This window comes from Micrasema longulum, unplaced genomic scaffold, assembly GCF_059751315.1.
Source record: "Micrasema longulum isolate JH-2025_06_02 unplaced genomic scaffold, ASM5975131v1 h1tg000076l, whole genome shotgun sequence".
Taxonomy (NCBI): domain Eukaryota; kingdom Metazoa; phylum Arthropoda; class Insecta; order Trichoptera; family Brachycentridae; genus Micrasema; species Micrasema longulum.
In genome coordinates, this window is record NW_028277283.1 from 372101 (window position 1) to 388463 (window position 16363).

At 34.0% G+C, this 16363-nt stretch overlaps 1 protein-coding gene and 1 long non-coding RNA gene across 5 annotated transcripts in view; one reads left to right on the plus strand and one right to left on the minus strand.

The window, feature by feature from the left end:
* The window catches only part of sd (TEA domain transcription factor 1 homolog scalloped), a 128579-nt gene that overhangs the window by 36417 nt on the left and 75799 nt on the right, over window positions 1-16363 (plus strand). For all 4 annotated transcript variants that reach the window (XM_088232715.1, XM_088232724.1, XM_088232706.1 and 1 more), the window contains exon 2: window positions 6953-7000. Coding sequence is in view for 2 of the 4 variants with exons in the window: in XM_088232706.1 (XP_088088832.1) it covers window positions 6953-7000 (48 nt within the window). In the remaining 2 variants the exon portion in view is untranslated. The remainder of the gene's footprint in view (window positions 1-6952; window positions 7001-16363) is intronic.
* LOC148284912 (uncharacterized) lies at window positions 1549-10747 on the minus strand. The gene is made up of 3 exons (XR_015823448.1): window positions 10616-10747; window positions 3283-3359; window positions 1549-1701 (listed from the first exon to the last, which is right to left on the minus strand). It is a non-coding gene; the product is annotated as an uncharacterized LOC148284912 (long non-coding RNA).

Genomic DNA, 16363 nt, shown 5'->3' on the forward strand with positions numbered 1-16363 from the left:
CATTCACCATTCTGCCCATGTTTGAACATCCACATTTCCTCAACTCTTCCATCTGTTTACTTTTGTGAAGTAAAAGAGCTAAAACCTTTATCACGTGGGAGAGATTCATCCGGCTGAACCAAATCACCTACTAGGCAACGCTTGAAAACAATTTTCTAATTTTTATACTTCTTCCTTTACCAGGTAGTTAATTCAACAATGTTTGAGTATGTCCAAATGCTTGCAGACTGGCTGGATTTCCATTTAAATTTAATCCAGCCAGTCTGCAAGCATTTGGACATACTCAAACATTGTTGAACTAACTTTTATAAATAATAAGAAATATTGTATAGTTTTCCATGTACGTAATTAAAAATTGAGCCGACATTTTAAAAGCATGCGACATCTCACAATAATTTCAAAATAATAGAATTGCGTACCTAGTTTGGCCATTCGAGCGGTATTAATATTACTCACCTACATTTTAAGGAAGTATAGTTGATTTTCGTGTTTTTTTTACAACCTGTTTATTGTATTATACCTGCCTACGATGACCTTCAATCCTTTGGTATAAATTTAATATATCAAATACGTATAGGTAGTTTTATTCTGATATTACACTGATAATATTTTTTAACAAATAATTTATTCTTTTTCAGCTGCAAAAAAAATATAAAAATTAATCTAAGTCGGCCTAACTTCTAAAACTCGTAAGTCCCGAACATACTTTTGTTCGAGGGAAAATAGTTTTTACTTTAGTAGCGAATTTTTTTTTCGACATGTAATTTTTTTCAAATAATGCAACACTACGATTATACAAGTTTTACACATATACGAATTATTTAAAGTCCTAACAGAAAACGTCAAAATATCATTTTTAATCATATTAGCAGCGTATCCTGTTCATTTTTGATACATGAAGTTAAGATGATCACTCTTACGCTTCGGGTACCAGTCCAGGGACTATGAAATATTCTAGTGTAAAAACACTCTTATAAATAAATATTTCACATCAACCATGCCGGAATCGAACCCGAGACTTTTTGCATGGCAGGCGACGCGCTGACCACTACACCACGAAGCCGTTTTCAAGTTAGGGTGACGATATGTTTGACTACTGCTTCTATTATGCCATTACCGTATAGGGGTTGGCAAAGAGAGTGAAACATCATAAGTATTTATCTTGACATACATTCCCATTCCTAACTTCATCCACTTTCATACGTTTCGTCGTACAAGTTATAAGCCTTAAGTACTTAATTTTAAAAAAAATAAATGTTTTGCCAGGAGGCCCAATTACAGTGGTAAATTACATCACAGAACACCCAGGCTTAGGGAAAATCACATTTTATTTTTTTTGTCTTCTCACCGGGAATCGAACCCGGAACCTTCCGTGCGTGAGTCAAGCGTCTTGACCACTACACCACGGAGGCAGCCTTACCGAATTACTCACCATTTTACATCTACATAAAAATATAGATGTTATTATATTTTCATATTTTTTTATTGTTTCTCGTATTGGGACTGGAATATACGAGTAATTTATTTTTAAAATTAATAATTTTTCAAATTTATGACCATCTTAGCCTAGTCCAACTTTATAAATGAATCCAATTCGATTTTCGTCTTCTTTCTTGCTCCGACATTTATGGAATTATACATCCTCCGTGGTGTAGCGGTGAAGACGCTTGACTCACGCACGGAAGGTTCTGGGTTCGGTTCCTGGTGAGAACACAAAAATTGAATGTAATTTAACTGTAATTGGGCCTCTTGGCTTTTAGTGGTGCAAACAATGTAATGTTCATATTTTGTCTACAGGCACAAAATGTTAATCGGTTATTATTTTATTTGAAAATAGATTGGGTAACCTAACCGGCAGATTGTGATTAATTCAGTAGTGTAATCTAAGCGATCAAAGATAAAAATGAGTATTATTCGAATAATTACTTTAAAAATCTTTACTACGTTTCCATGTTAAATTATCAGCCAAGAGTCAACAGTTTTTTTCGCATGTAGACGAAACTAGTAGGTACAAATATAATTTTATTTTTTATTTTATTTTATTAAAAAGCCAACAGACATTTATAAAATATGAGATACATATTTATTGTAAATACATTTAATAAGGTCCAATTAGAGGCTTCCTCTTAATATTGGTATCATAAGTAATTATCAAATAAACATAATACTACTACTACTACCATCACGCCATTTCCCCGTAGGGGTAGACAGAGAGAATGGACCGCCACACACGTCTATCATGGCATACATTCCTAGCTTCTTCCACGTCCATACATCTTGTCATACATGCCCTTCGGTTCTGTCTGCTTTTAACATGACCAGACTTACTATTTCTATTTTATTTTTGCACTACAACAGGCCAGGAGGCCCAATTACAGTGGTGAATTACATCACAGAACACCCGGGAAAGAAAAAGAAAGAAGAATACTCACATTTTAATTTATGTGTTCTCACCGGGAATCGAACCCGGAACCTTTCGTGTGTGAGTCAAGCGTCTTGACCACTACACCACAGGGGCCGCCTTTTTTTAGATTTTGGTTTATCTGATCATGTCTCACGTTACCGTTCATTTTCGCCATTTATAAATGTTATACCATTATTTCGTCGTCCATTCGTTCTACATGACCAAACCATTGCAGAGACCCTTTCTTAATCTTATCAATTATACTTGACTCAGATTTACACTCTCGCCTGATTTCATCATTGTAAAATAACTAATGGCACACAACTTGTAATTATATTTAATTTATATTATAAAAAATAGAAAAATCTACACTTTAATATTTTCATAAAATTAGAGTAATTTATCTATTTCGGATACAAATTAATGCACGAAAGTTTGCTCTTTAGATCCCTAGATTAATGAATAAATTATATAAATTCTACTTACTTTTAAATGAGTTAATATTCCGTTAGGACGTATTTATCAATATTTAATTTATTTCAGTCATGTAGGTATGTTGAAAATTTAGTCTCGTAAGCTAATCTTATGTAATCATAAAATAATATTTTTTCTTATCTGTTTATCTACGAATTATATGTAAATTGATGATAAATTGTCTAATAAAACTAACTGTAAAAATTGAAGTATTTATTTACCTTTTTTTTTACTTACAATGTTACCAATTGATAATAAATAAACAATGACTGATTTTTACACGAGGAAAGTATTTTACATTACATTAAGTAATAAAAATAAAAACACATAGCCAATTTGATTAAAACGGACATCTACTGATAAGTGTTCGTAGGCAGTTCATGTCAGAACTACGGAGCGCGAACCTAACTTGCGAGGATGCACAGGAACTTGCAGCCTAAAGAGAGGCGTGGAGACTGTTTGTGAACATCATATGGTCCATCTTAAACATGAAAAAAGAATGACGATGATTAATAAAATTAAACATGTAAAATATTGATACCGGGCATACTGAAATATAGGTATTTATAATTTAAATTTATTGCAAAAGAGGGGAAAACATTTTTGAGAAGAGTTCGTGAAAGTCTAAGCATTTACATACCCTATGCCCTAATCGTGGCCAATGCAACATTTATCATTCTGCCTATTTTAAATATCCACATTTCCTCAACTCATCTATTTGTTGACTTTTGTGAAGTAAAAGAGTTGAAACCTTTATTGATCTGGGTGAGATTCATATATCTGAATTATTTCACCTACCAGGCAATGCTTAAAAATACTTTTCAATTTCTTACTTTTATATATACCAGTTAGTTTAATCCGCAATATTTTGAGTATGCCCAAATATTTGTAGACAAAACTGGTAATACCCCATACCGTATATTTAAAATACCTAGATATTAGTAAATTGTAACTACGTTCTTGTATCCTGGGGTGGTATTTTGAACGCAAAAGCGCGCGTAGAAAACGGATTTTTAACGCGTATTTACGTACTGAATACACGCTAACAGACTGATATCTTCGCGCGCAATTCCGTTCAGAATACCAGCCCTGGTTTGAATTTCTGGGTAAAGGAGAATTACACCAGAAAGCCGCAATTGAGTCATGTAACTATAAAAATATATTTTTTTGTATTTTTTTCTATTTTGGTATTTTTTTGTTTGAAAAAGTCTATTAGAAGGGAATACCAAAAGGAATTTCGATTGTACGTGAGTATTTTTATAATAATTTCTGTAAAAATAAATAAAATAGTGTAAGCTAGTCTTTTTTTGGAAAGTAACAGTTTTATCATAAAAAAAGTAGATTGTATAGTAAAAAAAAACTTATATCAATTTTGTAATTATATTAATCAATAAACAAAAATTAAAAGGCATAATTATTTGTTAAAATGTTTTTGTTTTAGTTAAGTTTAAGAAAAAAAAAGCGACATGCTATTCTAAATAGTTACCTGTAGTAAATATGTATACCTACCTACAGCCACAGCCTCCCGCAGGTAGTGGCTGACTGGCTGGACGTCGAACCATTAGCAGACCGGTTAGAGTGCGGGTATTAGTAGGTACTATGTAGATACTCCTAACTACTAATATTTATCAAACTGCGGTAGCAACTTTTCGCAACGCGCCGACTGATCGCCAACCAATACAAAATAGTATAATAAATTACCACAAAACCAAATTGTTACTTGTTGAGACTTTTTGCTTCGTGGACCATTTGCTAATCGAGCGAAGTTATCTATTGCTTAATCCGTGAACGACATGAGCTCCGGATCTATTAGTGGTTTAACCCTCCATGAAAAGTGTCGGCGATTTTTAACCATTACACCCAAAAAACTAGTTAACGGATAGGTACACGGTGTTTCAAGGCTAGACCTCAAAATCCAGGGATTTTCTTCGCCATAGTTAAGTGTTTTTTTCTACATCACTCTCATATTTTTTTTGCGCTACAATATGCCAAGAGCATATATCGGCATACCGACGTTTTCATTTCACGGAGACGGGAGTGATAAGAGTACTGTCTGACATTATAACGGCGGTGAACTTTGGTAATCTGGTGTTGATGGCTCTTCTGGACATGAGTGCTGCATTCGATACTGTAGTATATTTTGCTTGAACGTCTGGAGAAAACTTATGGTATCCGTGATCAGGCACATATGTGGTTCAGTTCATATCTTAATAAAAGAGAATATGCAGTTGTGTTCCAGGGTAAAAGCTCAACCAACTTTCGGATGTCTACAGGAGTCCCTCAAGGGTCAGTACTCGGACCACTTCTCTATCTCCTTTACACTAAAGATATAGAAAACATTATCAATGAATGTTGATTGTGGTCTCACTGCTATGCAGATGATACGCAGATTTATTTTTATTGCAAACCAGGCGAGAGAAGTGTGCTTGTCAATTTAATTGATGGATGCATCAAGAAAATAGGAAACGGGATGGCTGAAAACAGACTAACATTAAACCCATCAAAAACTGAACAACTGTGGTGGCTTCAGCCAGACGACAGAATTTGATCCAGGATACGGCTCTACCCAATGTAGGGAGTACCGCTTTACCCACCGTTAAACTACTGGGAGTTTTACTCAATTCTGACCTATCTCTTGACGCTCAAATTAGTAGAACGATAAGTTCATGCTTCTACCAGCGAAGACAAATTAAATGTATACGCAAAAATTTGCCGGTTGATGCCGCCCGTCAATTAATAAATGCCGCAGCGAGACTTATTTTCGGAATCTCTAAGTTCAGTCATATCACTCCACTACTTCGGGAACTACACTAGCTACGTTTTCCACAGAGGGTCGAATACAAACTCTGTTGGCTTATGTATAAGTCACTGCACAACTCTGCTCCGGAATATCTAAGGGAACTATGCATTCCAGATGAACTAGCTGACAGGCGTCTCACGCTTAGATCAGCTACGTCTACGGCGAGAGGAAAAGTTATTATACCTCTACGCAAACAGCGCACTAAATATTGTGAACGCGCATTTGCGGTCGCAGGCCCTATGGCATGGAATGCTCTCCCAGCAGAGGTGCGAGGCTGTGAAAGTGAAGTGATGTTTCGGAAAAAACTTAAAACCCACTTGTTCTCTAAATCATTTGAATAAATCTGTAGCATGTGACAACAAAATAAATTATTTTAATTAAATTACAAATTTAAAAGCTTCAATTAAAATAATTTAACAATAAAATCACCATGTAAAGCGCCCTTGAGGTATTTTTTTACGAAAATGGCGCTATATAAGTTATCCATAATAATAATAAGAGGTCTTATTAATTACAATGGTGCATTACTCCACAAAAAACATCAAGGCTTGAGTAAAATCACATTCTGAATTTTTGTGATCTTACTCGGGCGTCTTGGCTCTTGGCAATACGGGAGCCGCCAAATCGTTTACAATGATGTAAAATATGGTGAAATTTTATATTATTTATGGAAAACTATATTTTAGTAAGATATTTTCTATCTATAAAGGATCTTACAAGTTCAGCGAGGCCGAGCGAAAGTTTGAACTAAACGCCTCGATGTAAACCTATGCTAAATATTACTTTACTTAGCTACCTACATAATAATATATACTCCTCAGAAAATATATAGTTGATAATATAAAACATTTGTTTGTAATAAGGTGTATGTTTCCTACGATTAAAATAAAAAAAAGTCTCATCACTTTTTTTTTTGCGATAAAAAGAAAAATTCGTTCAGAGCATTTTAAATGGTGATGTGGGGTTCTAATATACGGGGAAAATAATATAACCAATAAAAATAGATGTCTCGTCGCGTATTTACAAATTCCCGCCAATATTCCCTCCGAATCCCAAGAAATCCGAATGAGAATGTAAAATATATTCGAATCCATTTTCTAGGTGAGCTGGCGACACCATGACTCAATGTGAATTTCCTAGGATTTTATATTAGTTTTATTATTGTGAACATAAACCTGGGTGAAAGTCACATAGCAATAATGGTGTAAAATGCTAAAAAATTTCCATAACTACAGTTGTGTATTGTCATCAACAGCTCTTATCTCTTATTACAGATATCTCCGTGTCATCGCGGTTGCCTGCGGATCTTCAACCTGACACAGGTATGTTAATACATTATAAATTATAATTACTTCATTTAGGGAAAGTCTTGTATGTATATTATTTGATGCTTTAAATTTGACGAAAGGTCTGCGCTAGGCGATAACTATTCTACTATTTTAGCGGGCTTTGAAACTGTAAAATTTACTTTGTTTTCTCTTCCGCGAGAATTCGCAGGAATGTTTTTAACATTTCTTTTAATCAGCAAGGAAAAAAATATATGTTTTAAAAACTTCAAATCACATAAATAAATAAAACTCATTGTATTTCGAATATTTAATTTTTCAAACAAATAAGTTTGTTTAAAATGTATGATTGACCTATAAAATGCGATTGTGTATTCGTTTTCTTTAGAATGTTTTTTTTTTTATTTAGGTTATTTACAGTTAAAACCAGACTAGTTTTTTCTATCAACTCTATATTTCTATCTCTTTTGTAACGAAAAAAAATCAGTCATGTTTGGATACCGACAATTTCAAATAGTTATTCGGGGTTCTACAGGGTATTTTTTTAGCGTGATTTGTAGTCAAATAAAATAAGTTAATATTGGTTGGAATGATTTTGTTTTTAATGTGTTCGAAAGAATGAAAATAATTTTCTGCATTCTTCTGTAAAATTCCACCTGGTCCACGAAGAAGTATAAAAATTGCAAAATAAAAATTTAAGCGTTGCCTAGTATGTAGGTGATATAATTAAATCAGATGAATCTCACCCGTATAAATAAAGGTTTCAGCTCTTTAACTTCAATAACATCAACAGACAAAAGAACTGAAGAATTATAGATGTTCAAATATGGGCAGAATGGTGAATGTTACATAGTGTGTATAGTGGCCATTTAAACCAGCCAATGACAGGTCATAAGCCCTGTAGATGTCTAGACTTCTATATTACCTTCTCTAAAATGTTCTTTATCTCTGTTGAAACATGTTAAAATAGTATGAGTTCATTTTATGTTTACAAAGGTTTTGTTACTGTACTTTAAATACTTTCACGGGCCGAGATAGTGTTTCAGTTTTATTTTTTGCAGTGCCGAAATAAAATAACAAAAAAACAATGTTTTCAAAATTGAAATGTAAAGTAAGTGCCTATACTGCCTATCCAAAAGGTTATTACAAATAAAGACTTGATTATTATTTTACTATCTGCACGGTGACCGATATCGCGTTTTGTTCGAAATCTTGTTTAACTAGGTCGAAAATGGTAGTCGATGTTGCTGGCGCTAGCGACTAACGACGCCGCTTGCTGCCTCGTCCCTCGAGGAGCGTGGCGCGGTAGCGGTGGCAGGCGGTAGGTGGCAATCGGGGCGAAGGGTAAGGCTCGAGACGGCCGCGGCAGTAGGCAGTCCCGCAGTCCCGGTCCCCGGTGCCCGAGAGCCCGAGAACCTCCGCCGCGTCTCTAGCCCGAGGCTGTAGGCTGTATCGCTGTACAGGCGCGTGTAGTGTGTGCCTCGCGCTGCGCCGTTGCCAGATCCCCGCGTCTCGGCGTGTAACAGTTTGTCTCGCGAGTGAGTCAGCCTTATCTGGATTGAGTCCGCTCTTTTTGTCGCGCGACCACTTACTGCCGCGCCGCGTCGTCGGATGAGCAATCCTTCTACGTCACACCTACACACCCACAGCGGCGAAAGGTAATGCGCGCGATTACACATTACACACTAACAGCCATGCGCGGTACAAGTGATAGATAACGTTTTGATCAAGATTTATTTTGTTTGTACAGTTTTTTTGTTCCTTCTATCATCATCGAGACATTAATGTAACGTGCACCTTGTATTTTGCGCGAGGAAAACATTCGTCGCAAAATAAATTATAAAATCACCATATTGCACTGCTCGCTAATTTAGAATGAAATTGCCCTATTTACGAAATCTCCCGCAATAGTCTCATTAAGTACTCGATTCATATAAAGTACTTTTAAAATCTTGATTAAATTAAATATTTTAACTAGATCGAATACAATACAAACATAAAAATAAATCATTTGACTTGTATAGTTAAGATTATATGGATTTTTTAATTGAACAAACTTTGTGTACTTGGAAAAAAAATGTCTCGTAATTAAATATCATAAACAGTTCATAAAACCTTTTAAAGCAATAACACGTGAAACCTCAATAACGTAACAAATCTTGTTCGTTTAAAACTTCTGTCCTTCCAATAGTCAATGCTCAAATCAAAAAGCATTTTAATAGGTACCTATCACAAATTACGTTTGATTCGATTTTATTTGTTATTTAGTAATTACGTATCTTTTTAAGTAATACAAATAAAATGCATACATGGGTTATATACAAAAAACTAAAGCCTCCAAGATACCTATAATATAATAAATTATAGATATTGAATGTATATTACAAGTATCTATTGAAATTTGTACATACTCTTTGAAATATTCAGCTCGATTATTACACAATCCAAACAAACAATTTCCTGGCTCCTTATATCCGGGGCAGTAACTAATTTCGCAACTTCCGGTATCCACCCTCTCCCACCCGCAAGGCTTTCCCGCCGAACCGGCCGTCGGGAACCGGTTTGAAAACCAGAAAATTCATTTGGTCAGAATGCAGCATGGCCTTACAATATGTCCGTTCAATATTAGTACACAATATCTGTATTACCTGCTCCTATAGGCAGAGCGACTGTTGTAATGCCGCTACCGACTTACTTTATTCGTTCCCTGTTAATCGTGAAGCTGGGAGTCAAAAATATTTCTTGGTAGGGTTTTCGATAACATTCCTCCGCCAACCCCTGTTCATTTTAGGCTTTTAATTACCCAATTACGTACTGGATATAAATATATTATTATGGTATAACGAAAGCGGCTGGATGTTTTGAATTCCTCTTTTCTATCCGTGGTATTTTCTGCGTTTGTTTCGCCGTTATTTTCATTTTAAAGTACACATTTTATTTTGTTTCTTTTTTTTATTCGAATAGGGATCGCTTTAATTTTCATTAAATTTAACATTCAAAATACAAATATTTGTTTGGTATGGTCGTTACAGTAGCTTTTGTGTTATTATTCGACACAGTATATTTTTTGAAACCCTTTTTTATCGTACTCGCGAATGCACGCTAAAATAAAACATACGTAATACATATTTTAAAAAGATAATAAATTAGCATGTTTTTGACAGCATTATAATTTTGTATGTTTTTTTTTTTTTAACAAAATAAATATTTCTGTTCTTCTGATTTACCCAAATATTTCAATTTAAGGGCCATTTTGAAGGAGTTGTAAATAACTCACTACTAGAAAAGTGGGAATCAAGTTGGGGTAGAGTGGGGTTCGAATCTCAGATCTCTGATCTCGAGTCCTCAACACTAGCCACGGGACCACAACCCGATACAAATTATAGAATCATCCAGTTTTTTTTATTTCTATAGAATTGCTTATATTTTTAATACATTCTCCATTCTGGAAGGTGCACTATGACACCTTAGGCGAAAGCGCTTATTGGTCAATAAACGGAAGTAAAACTTAACCAAAGTACCTATAAAATTGACGTTGGTATTCCCTTCAAGGAATTATAATAGGTTTAAATTGCATTTATTTTCGTCATTTTTCTGCATAACAAAAACCGTGAACAATCTCAATGCATCCCGTAGTTAAGAATAGTTTACCTTTGGTGCCGATTTCCAAGACCAAAACTATCAGCGTTGTCCGATTCTAACACAATCGGGTCTGTCCACGCGAAGTGAAGCAGAAATCGGCGGTAATGAACAGTTTCACGCTCACGCGCCCGCGGTTCCGCGAGTGTGCGGGATGCAATAAAAGAAATCAAAGTAGCTAATAAATCATCTCTGTCTCGCACGGCCGCGGTCTCCTCGTCCCTTCCCCGCCCGCCGGTGGCCGATGTCGCGTGCATCGTGCATCGTGCATCGTGCACCGTGCACCGCAGATAGTGCGACGGCTATAGCAGCCAGTTGCCACCGTCAGATTATATTACCTTTTTTCCTCACAACAAAATGGTATACCGATAGTGGATCTCTCATGTTCCGCTCTATTTTTTTATTTATTTATTTAACTTTTTGTACATAATGTTATTTGTACATTGGCGGGCTTATTGCCAAATGGCAATTTCTTCCAACCAACCAATAAAATAAAAGTTTTATTTTTATAATTCAAGTTACAGAACATATTCAATAGAAAAAAAAATATTAAAAGTTAAAAATATATAAAAATAGAAATAAACGTATTTGTTTATAAATTACCTTAAATCAAAACTTTTACTCAATGGGAAAAAGGAAAATATCGGAAAGAGGAAAAAGGAAAGGAGGAGAGATTAAGGAAGAGAAAGGAGATGTTTCTTCAGACGTGATTTAAACAGAGATAATGTAGTAACATCTTTGATGGTGGATGGGAGATGATTCCACAGTCGAGCCGCATGGACACTATATGAGTTAGAGAAGAAAGAGGAATTGTGTATGGGTATTAAGAGAGTGCCTTGAGAATGAGAACGAAGAGGTAAACCATGAACTGATAAGCGTTGAAATTTTTCACACAGGTATATAGGAGCGTTAGGACTATGAAGTACATTGAACAGAAGTGAGAGGGATAGTCTCTCCGCTGTCTAATTTTGAGCCATTTTAGTTGCCTACGATAATCAGAAATGTGGTCATATTTCCTAAGACCAAAAATGTACCTTATGCATGTATTCTGAAGTCGTTCAAGTTTATCGAGTTGCTCACAGCTTAAATCAGTCATGGAAACAGGGATTCGCTAATGTGTGCGTCGTTTTTATCATTAAATCGTATTGCATTTAATCATATTCGCCATAACGGGCATATACGAATATAATCAGATGCCACCATGCTAAAATCGTGTTACAATAATTCGTCGTTTACAGTTCCACGTGTCAAATTATAATATTTTGATTCATGCAAAGTCTTATCATCAAGTTTTTTTTCCTTCGAGCATTTTAAATTTCGTGATATAAAAAAAATAGGTCAAACCCTTTTCTTGACTTGAATTGTGTTTTTTTTTCTTTTTTGAGAAAATATTTTTTTTTGCAAATATTTAATTGCTGCAGTATATTTTTAGCAAAATATTAATGTAGTTTTATTTTATTTAACTTTTTGTACATAATTTTAATTGAACATTGGCGGGCTTATTGTCAAATGGCAATTTCTTCCAACCAACCAATAATTAATTTAATATTGGTCCTTATAATTTAGTTGACACTTTGACAGAGATTTGCTTCTTTTAATTCAGATCGCGATGCTCCCTGAAAATTCTAATCATTTTTAAAAATAATGTGTGGGTACATTCGGTTAGTACATTTATAATTGCAGTTCAATCAATAATTATTCTTTTTAACATGTGAAGTATTTCGCAGAATTTTTTCCTAGCTTGTGTTAGTTTTTTATAAAATGTTTAAACAGGTGTAGCATTGCAGTGTGGTATGTGCTTTATATGTTTAGGCATTCTTTGTATCTTCCTTGCATATTGTATAATATTATGAACCACTGTATTATGTGGTATATTTTATATTCGCAGAAGAAAATTTACTTGATTTATTGAAGACGTCACTTAGTGGTACGGAATATTTCAAATTTATGGCCAAAATATTGAATCGAACACCAATCGGGTAAAATTATTAACATTTTTTATGCAATCTCATTCATGCATAATATGTTGTATTTTATTCGAACGATTTTATATCATTGATTGACTAAAAAAATAAAATGAACTGGGTTGATTTTCAGTTGCATGACACCCTGTTGCATTCAGCTAAATAAATATTAGGTATTAATCGTAAGTGTGGTTGAAACTGCTTTCTGAATTACGAAGGAAATAAAATAAATTTAATTACTGTAAGAGTTCTATTAATATAGTAGTATTTTATGTAATAATAAAATAAAACGTGTATTCCACCATCATTTCCTTATTCGTACCCAGTGGTGTCTAGGGCTCTGTATTGGTATACTGCATCGCCTATTGAGTGTATCTTGAAGGTAAGGCGATCAGTCTTACGTTAAGGGGGCCAGACCAGGAATAATGTAATATTGAAGTGTAAACACCTTTAAAATCAATATTCCACGTCTATCCTATCAGGAATCCATCCCAGGACGTCAAGCGCGGTAGGCAAATGCGCCACATTACGAGGCAGAAATTTCGCCACTCGATTTCCTTTACTGGATTGGAGCTGAGAGTAGCCACCCGGTCAAACGCACTTGTCTATTGTTATTGTTATACATCACACACAGAACTGTATTTTTCACCCGTCTGGATACGTAAACAATGTATTTACTTACTACTAGTTTTTAAAAATATATTCATTATTTTTAGAAACCCGTTAAAAGGCTATGTTTAAAAGTCAGGTTCCACTAATGACTTAAGTAATGAGTGCGATGTTTTTAAACGCTATTCATCAAATACCTACCAAATCCATTTATCCGTTACAAGCCGTTCCTTCTGGTGGAATATATTCAACTGATTCTCACAGATGTTCGAACGTAGGCAGAATGGTGAATGTTACATATTGTGTAAAGTGGCTACTTAAACCAGCCATTGACAGATAAGACATAAGCCTTGCAAATACTTAGAGTTCCATATTGCATTCTCTAACGTGTTATCCACCTTTGTTGTAAAATTACGTTTAACATATACGCGTTTGTACAATGCATTGCGTACACAAAATAAGGAAAATGATAATGCACTACAAAATACAATTATTATTAAAAAGGCTTAATGTTTCGACACGTAAATATGTAAAAAAAACTACATTGGTATGTTGTTACTACCTGCATATATTTTTGATAACTAATTAACTTTTCAATCATGTTTATATTACGTGCAACTGCGCTTCTAGAAATTCATTTAATGTTTTAGACTCAAATCATTATTATCTGCTTGCATAAGTATAATTGATGTTATCAGAATGTACCTATCTACAAATGTAACTACTTTTATGATCGGCAAACATTCATTTGCTAAAATCTGCATGTAGGTTTAGTACGCTAGTAGGGTTTTCTGGGCAAATGTTTTTAATTCTAATTTTATGTTTAATAGGCATCATTAAATAAATAACTTTAATTTATTTAAATAATTCAATTTTAAATCATTCGAAACTTTCCACAAAACTATTTTTTTTGTTTTTTTATATAATTGAGTTTAAATAATAATATTTCTTATTTTCAACAAAATATATACAGGTTGACTGGAGCTGAACCCGTCATAGTAAATTCGCACATAGAGGTCATTTTCTAATTATTGGCTTTTTTTTCATTAACTAAAGTTTTATAGTTTGGGAGATATGTCAATTTTTATACTTTATAGAGATTTAAAAAAAATTACGTTCAAGCATTCAGAATTTTATTTTATTTTATTTATTTTAGTATATTTTTATTATTTGTTGGTAGTCATAAACATTTGTAATTAAAATACGTAGGAACTTCCCTCAAACTAGGGTTAAAAATGAGATATTACGATTTAAAAAAAAAACTTTACGGTCAAATTCAACCTGAAATATAAAAAAACTACGGTGTTTCAATAATTTATTTTACTCTAATTTAGTTCTCTAGTTTGTCGCCTTTCTAACGGTACTAAATTTGTATTCTAAAAGTTGCTTACTTTTAAAAAAAACAACATTATTACACAAATACTTTACAAAAGTACATCATTATTACACAAATAATTATTGAATTATCGTAGTTTTTTATTTTAATTCTGGTTGAATTTGATCGTGAAGTTTTTTTAAAGTATTTTTTTTTCTTTTAAAGCGTATTATCTTATTTTGTAACCCTAGTTTGAGGGAAGTTCTAACATATTTTTATCACAAATGTTTGTAACTACCAACAAATAATAAAAAAATACTGAAATAATGAAAAAAAATATGTTCTGAATGTTTTAAGGTCAAATTTTGGAGAAATCTCAATAAAGTATAAAAAATTACATATCTCCTAAACCATAAAAGTTTAGCTAGGGAAAGTAAGGTCTAATAATTAGCAAATGACCTTCTCTATGTGCGAATTTGCTATGGCGGGTTTAGTTCCAGTCACCTGTATATTAAATATTCTGGAATCTTTCAAAAATCAATATAAAGTAGGAATACTCATACCAGGTGAAAAGTTGTACCGGAGTCAACTAAATTTTCGGATAATCTTAAGAGATATATCATTCATGTCGGTAGATTAATCGCCTTTTAAGATCATCCTGTAATCTATGTTTTATGTTCGTGATCAATAACAGTTGTAATTTATTAAATTCGTCGTACACATTGACCTTTAAATTGAAAATCGTAAAAAAGTTACTTCTGTATCTTGAAATCAATCTATAAATTCCAGTCCTCGCATATTTACCTTCGAAATTCCTTTCTCGAATCGGTAACAGTCGAAAGCCTGGCGAAGCTACCTCTCGAGTTTATCACAAACGCTGATCGAAAATTGAAATCTAAAGGCCAATACGAGTCCTAAACTTCCATAGGTGAGTGGAAGCGCCGCCGCTGCCGATTCCGTGTCGCGGAGCTCACTAGATACCAGATAGAGATCTATATTATCTCTTTGGATGTTTTCAGAAATGACAGCACAGAATGGTGAACGTAAATTATTCGCTTTTTCGTTTGCCGCGGTTACTTTTTATCAAAGACAAAGAGCGGTCTGCTACGAAGCAGGCTCGTAGGTCTGCGTATTCAGTGTCCGCTTTTAAATTGTACACAATTCGGAATGACACAAATCGTCCATTTACTTTTCTTTTTTTATTTGGTTTATTCTAATTGAAAACTTGCGAGTGATTAACCCGACCGACAAGTTTCTTAACCATTTGTGTTACGGTAGAAAATAAATCAATTGAATTCGTTAAGATACTTTGTTCCACCATGCTGAAAAGTAGCAAATATAAAATTATTTATTTTCAAGGTTGTGTCCTATAACAATGGTTTACCAAATAAATAGTCTGTTAATATTTATTCCATTCGGCACAGTGTATTTAGGTAAGATTAAAATATTTTTCTGTTAAGTAATGTGTTACCCATGGACTTGTGAAATGTCTCAGTTATGAACGATTACTATAATTTTTCCATATCCGTGTCTGGGCTGATAAAAAATACAGTTATGTGTGTTAAATAGAAGGCTTCTACTTTCCGGTAAAAATCTTGAAAAAGGAAATCAAGTGGCGATAACTCCGCCTCGTAGTGAAGTGTTTGGCGCGTTCACCCACTATGCTTTAGGTCCCAGGTTAGATTCCTGGTACGATCGACATAAAAATTTGTTTCAAATTTTGGTTTTATACTGCAATATTGTATAGTCCCTGGACTGGCACCTGAGGCTTAAAACTAATCGCCCATAAAAGATGATGGCGATACGCTGCATTTTATTTACCAATGAAATAGGGAATAGGGAGACGATGATGATCGTTTTGGTGTCTTAATT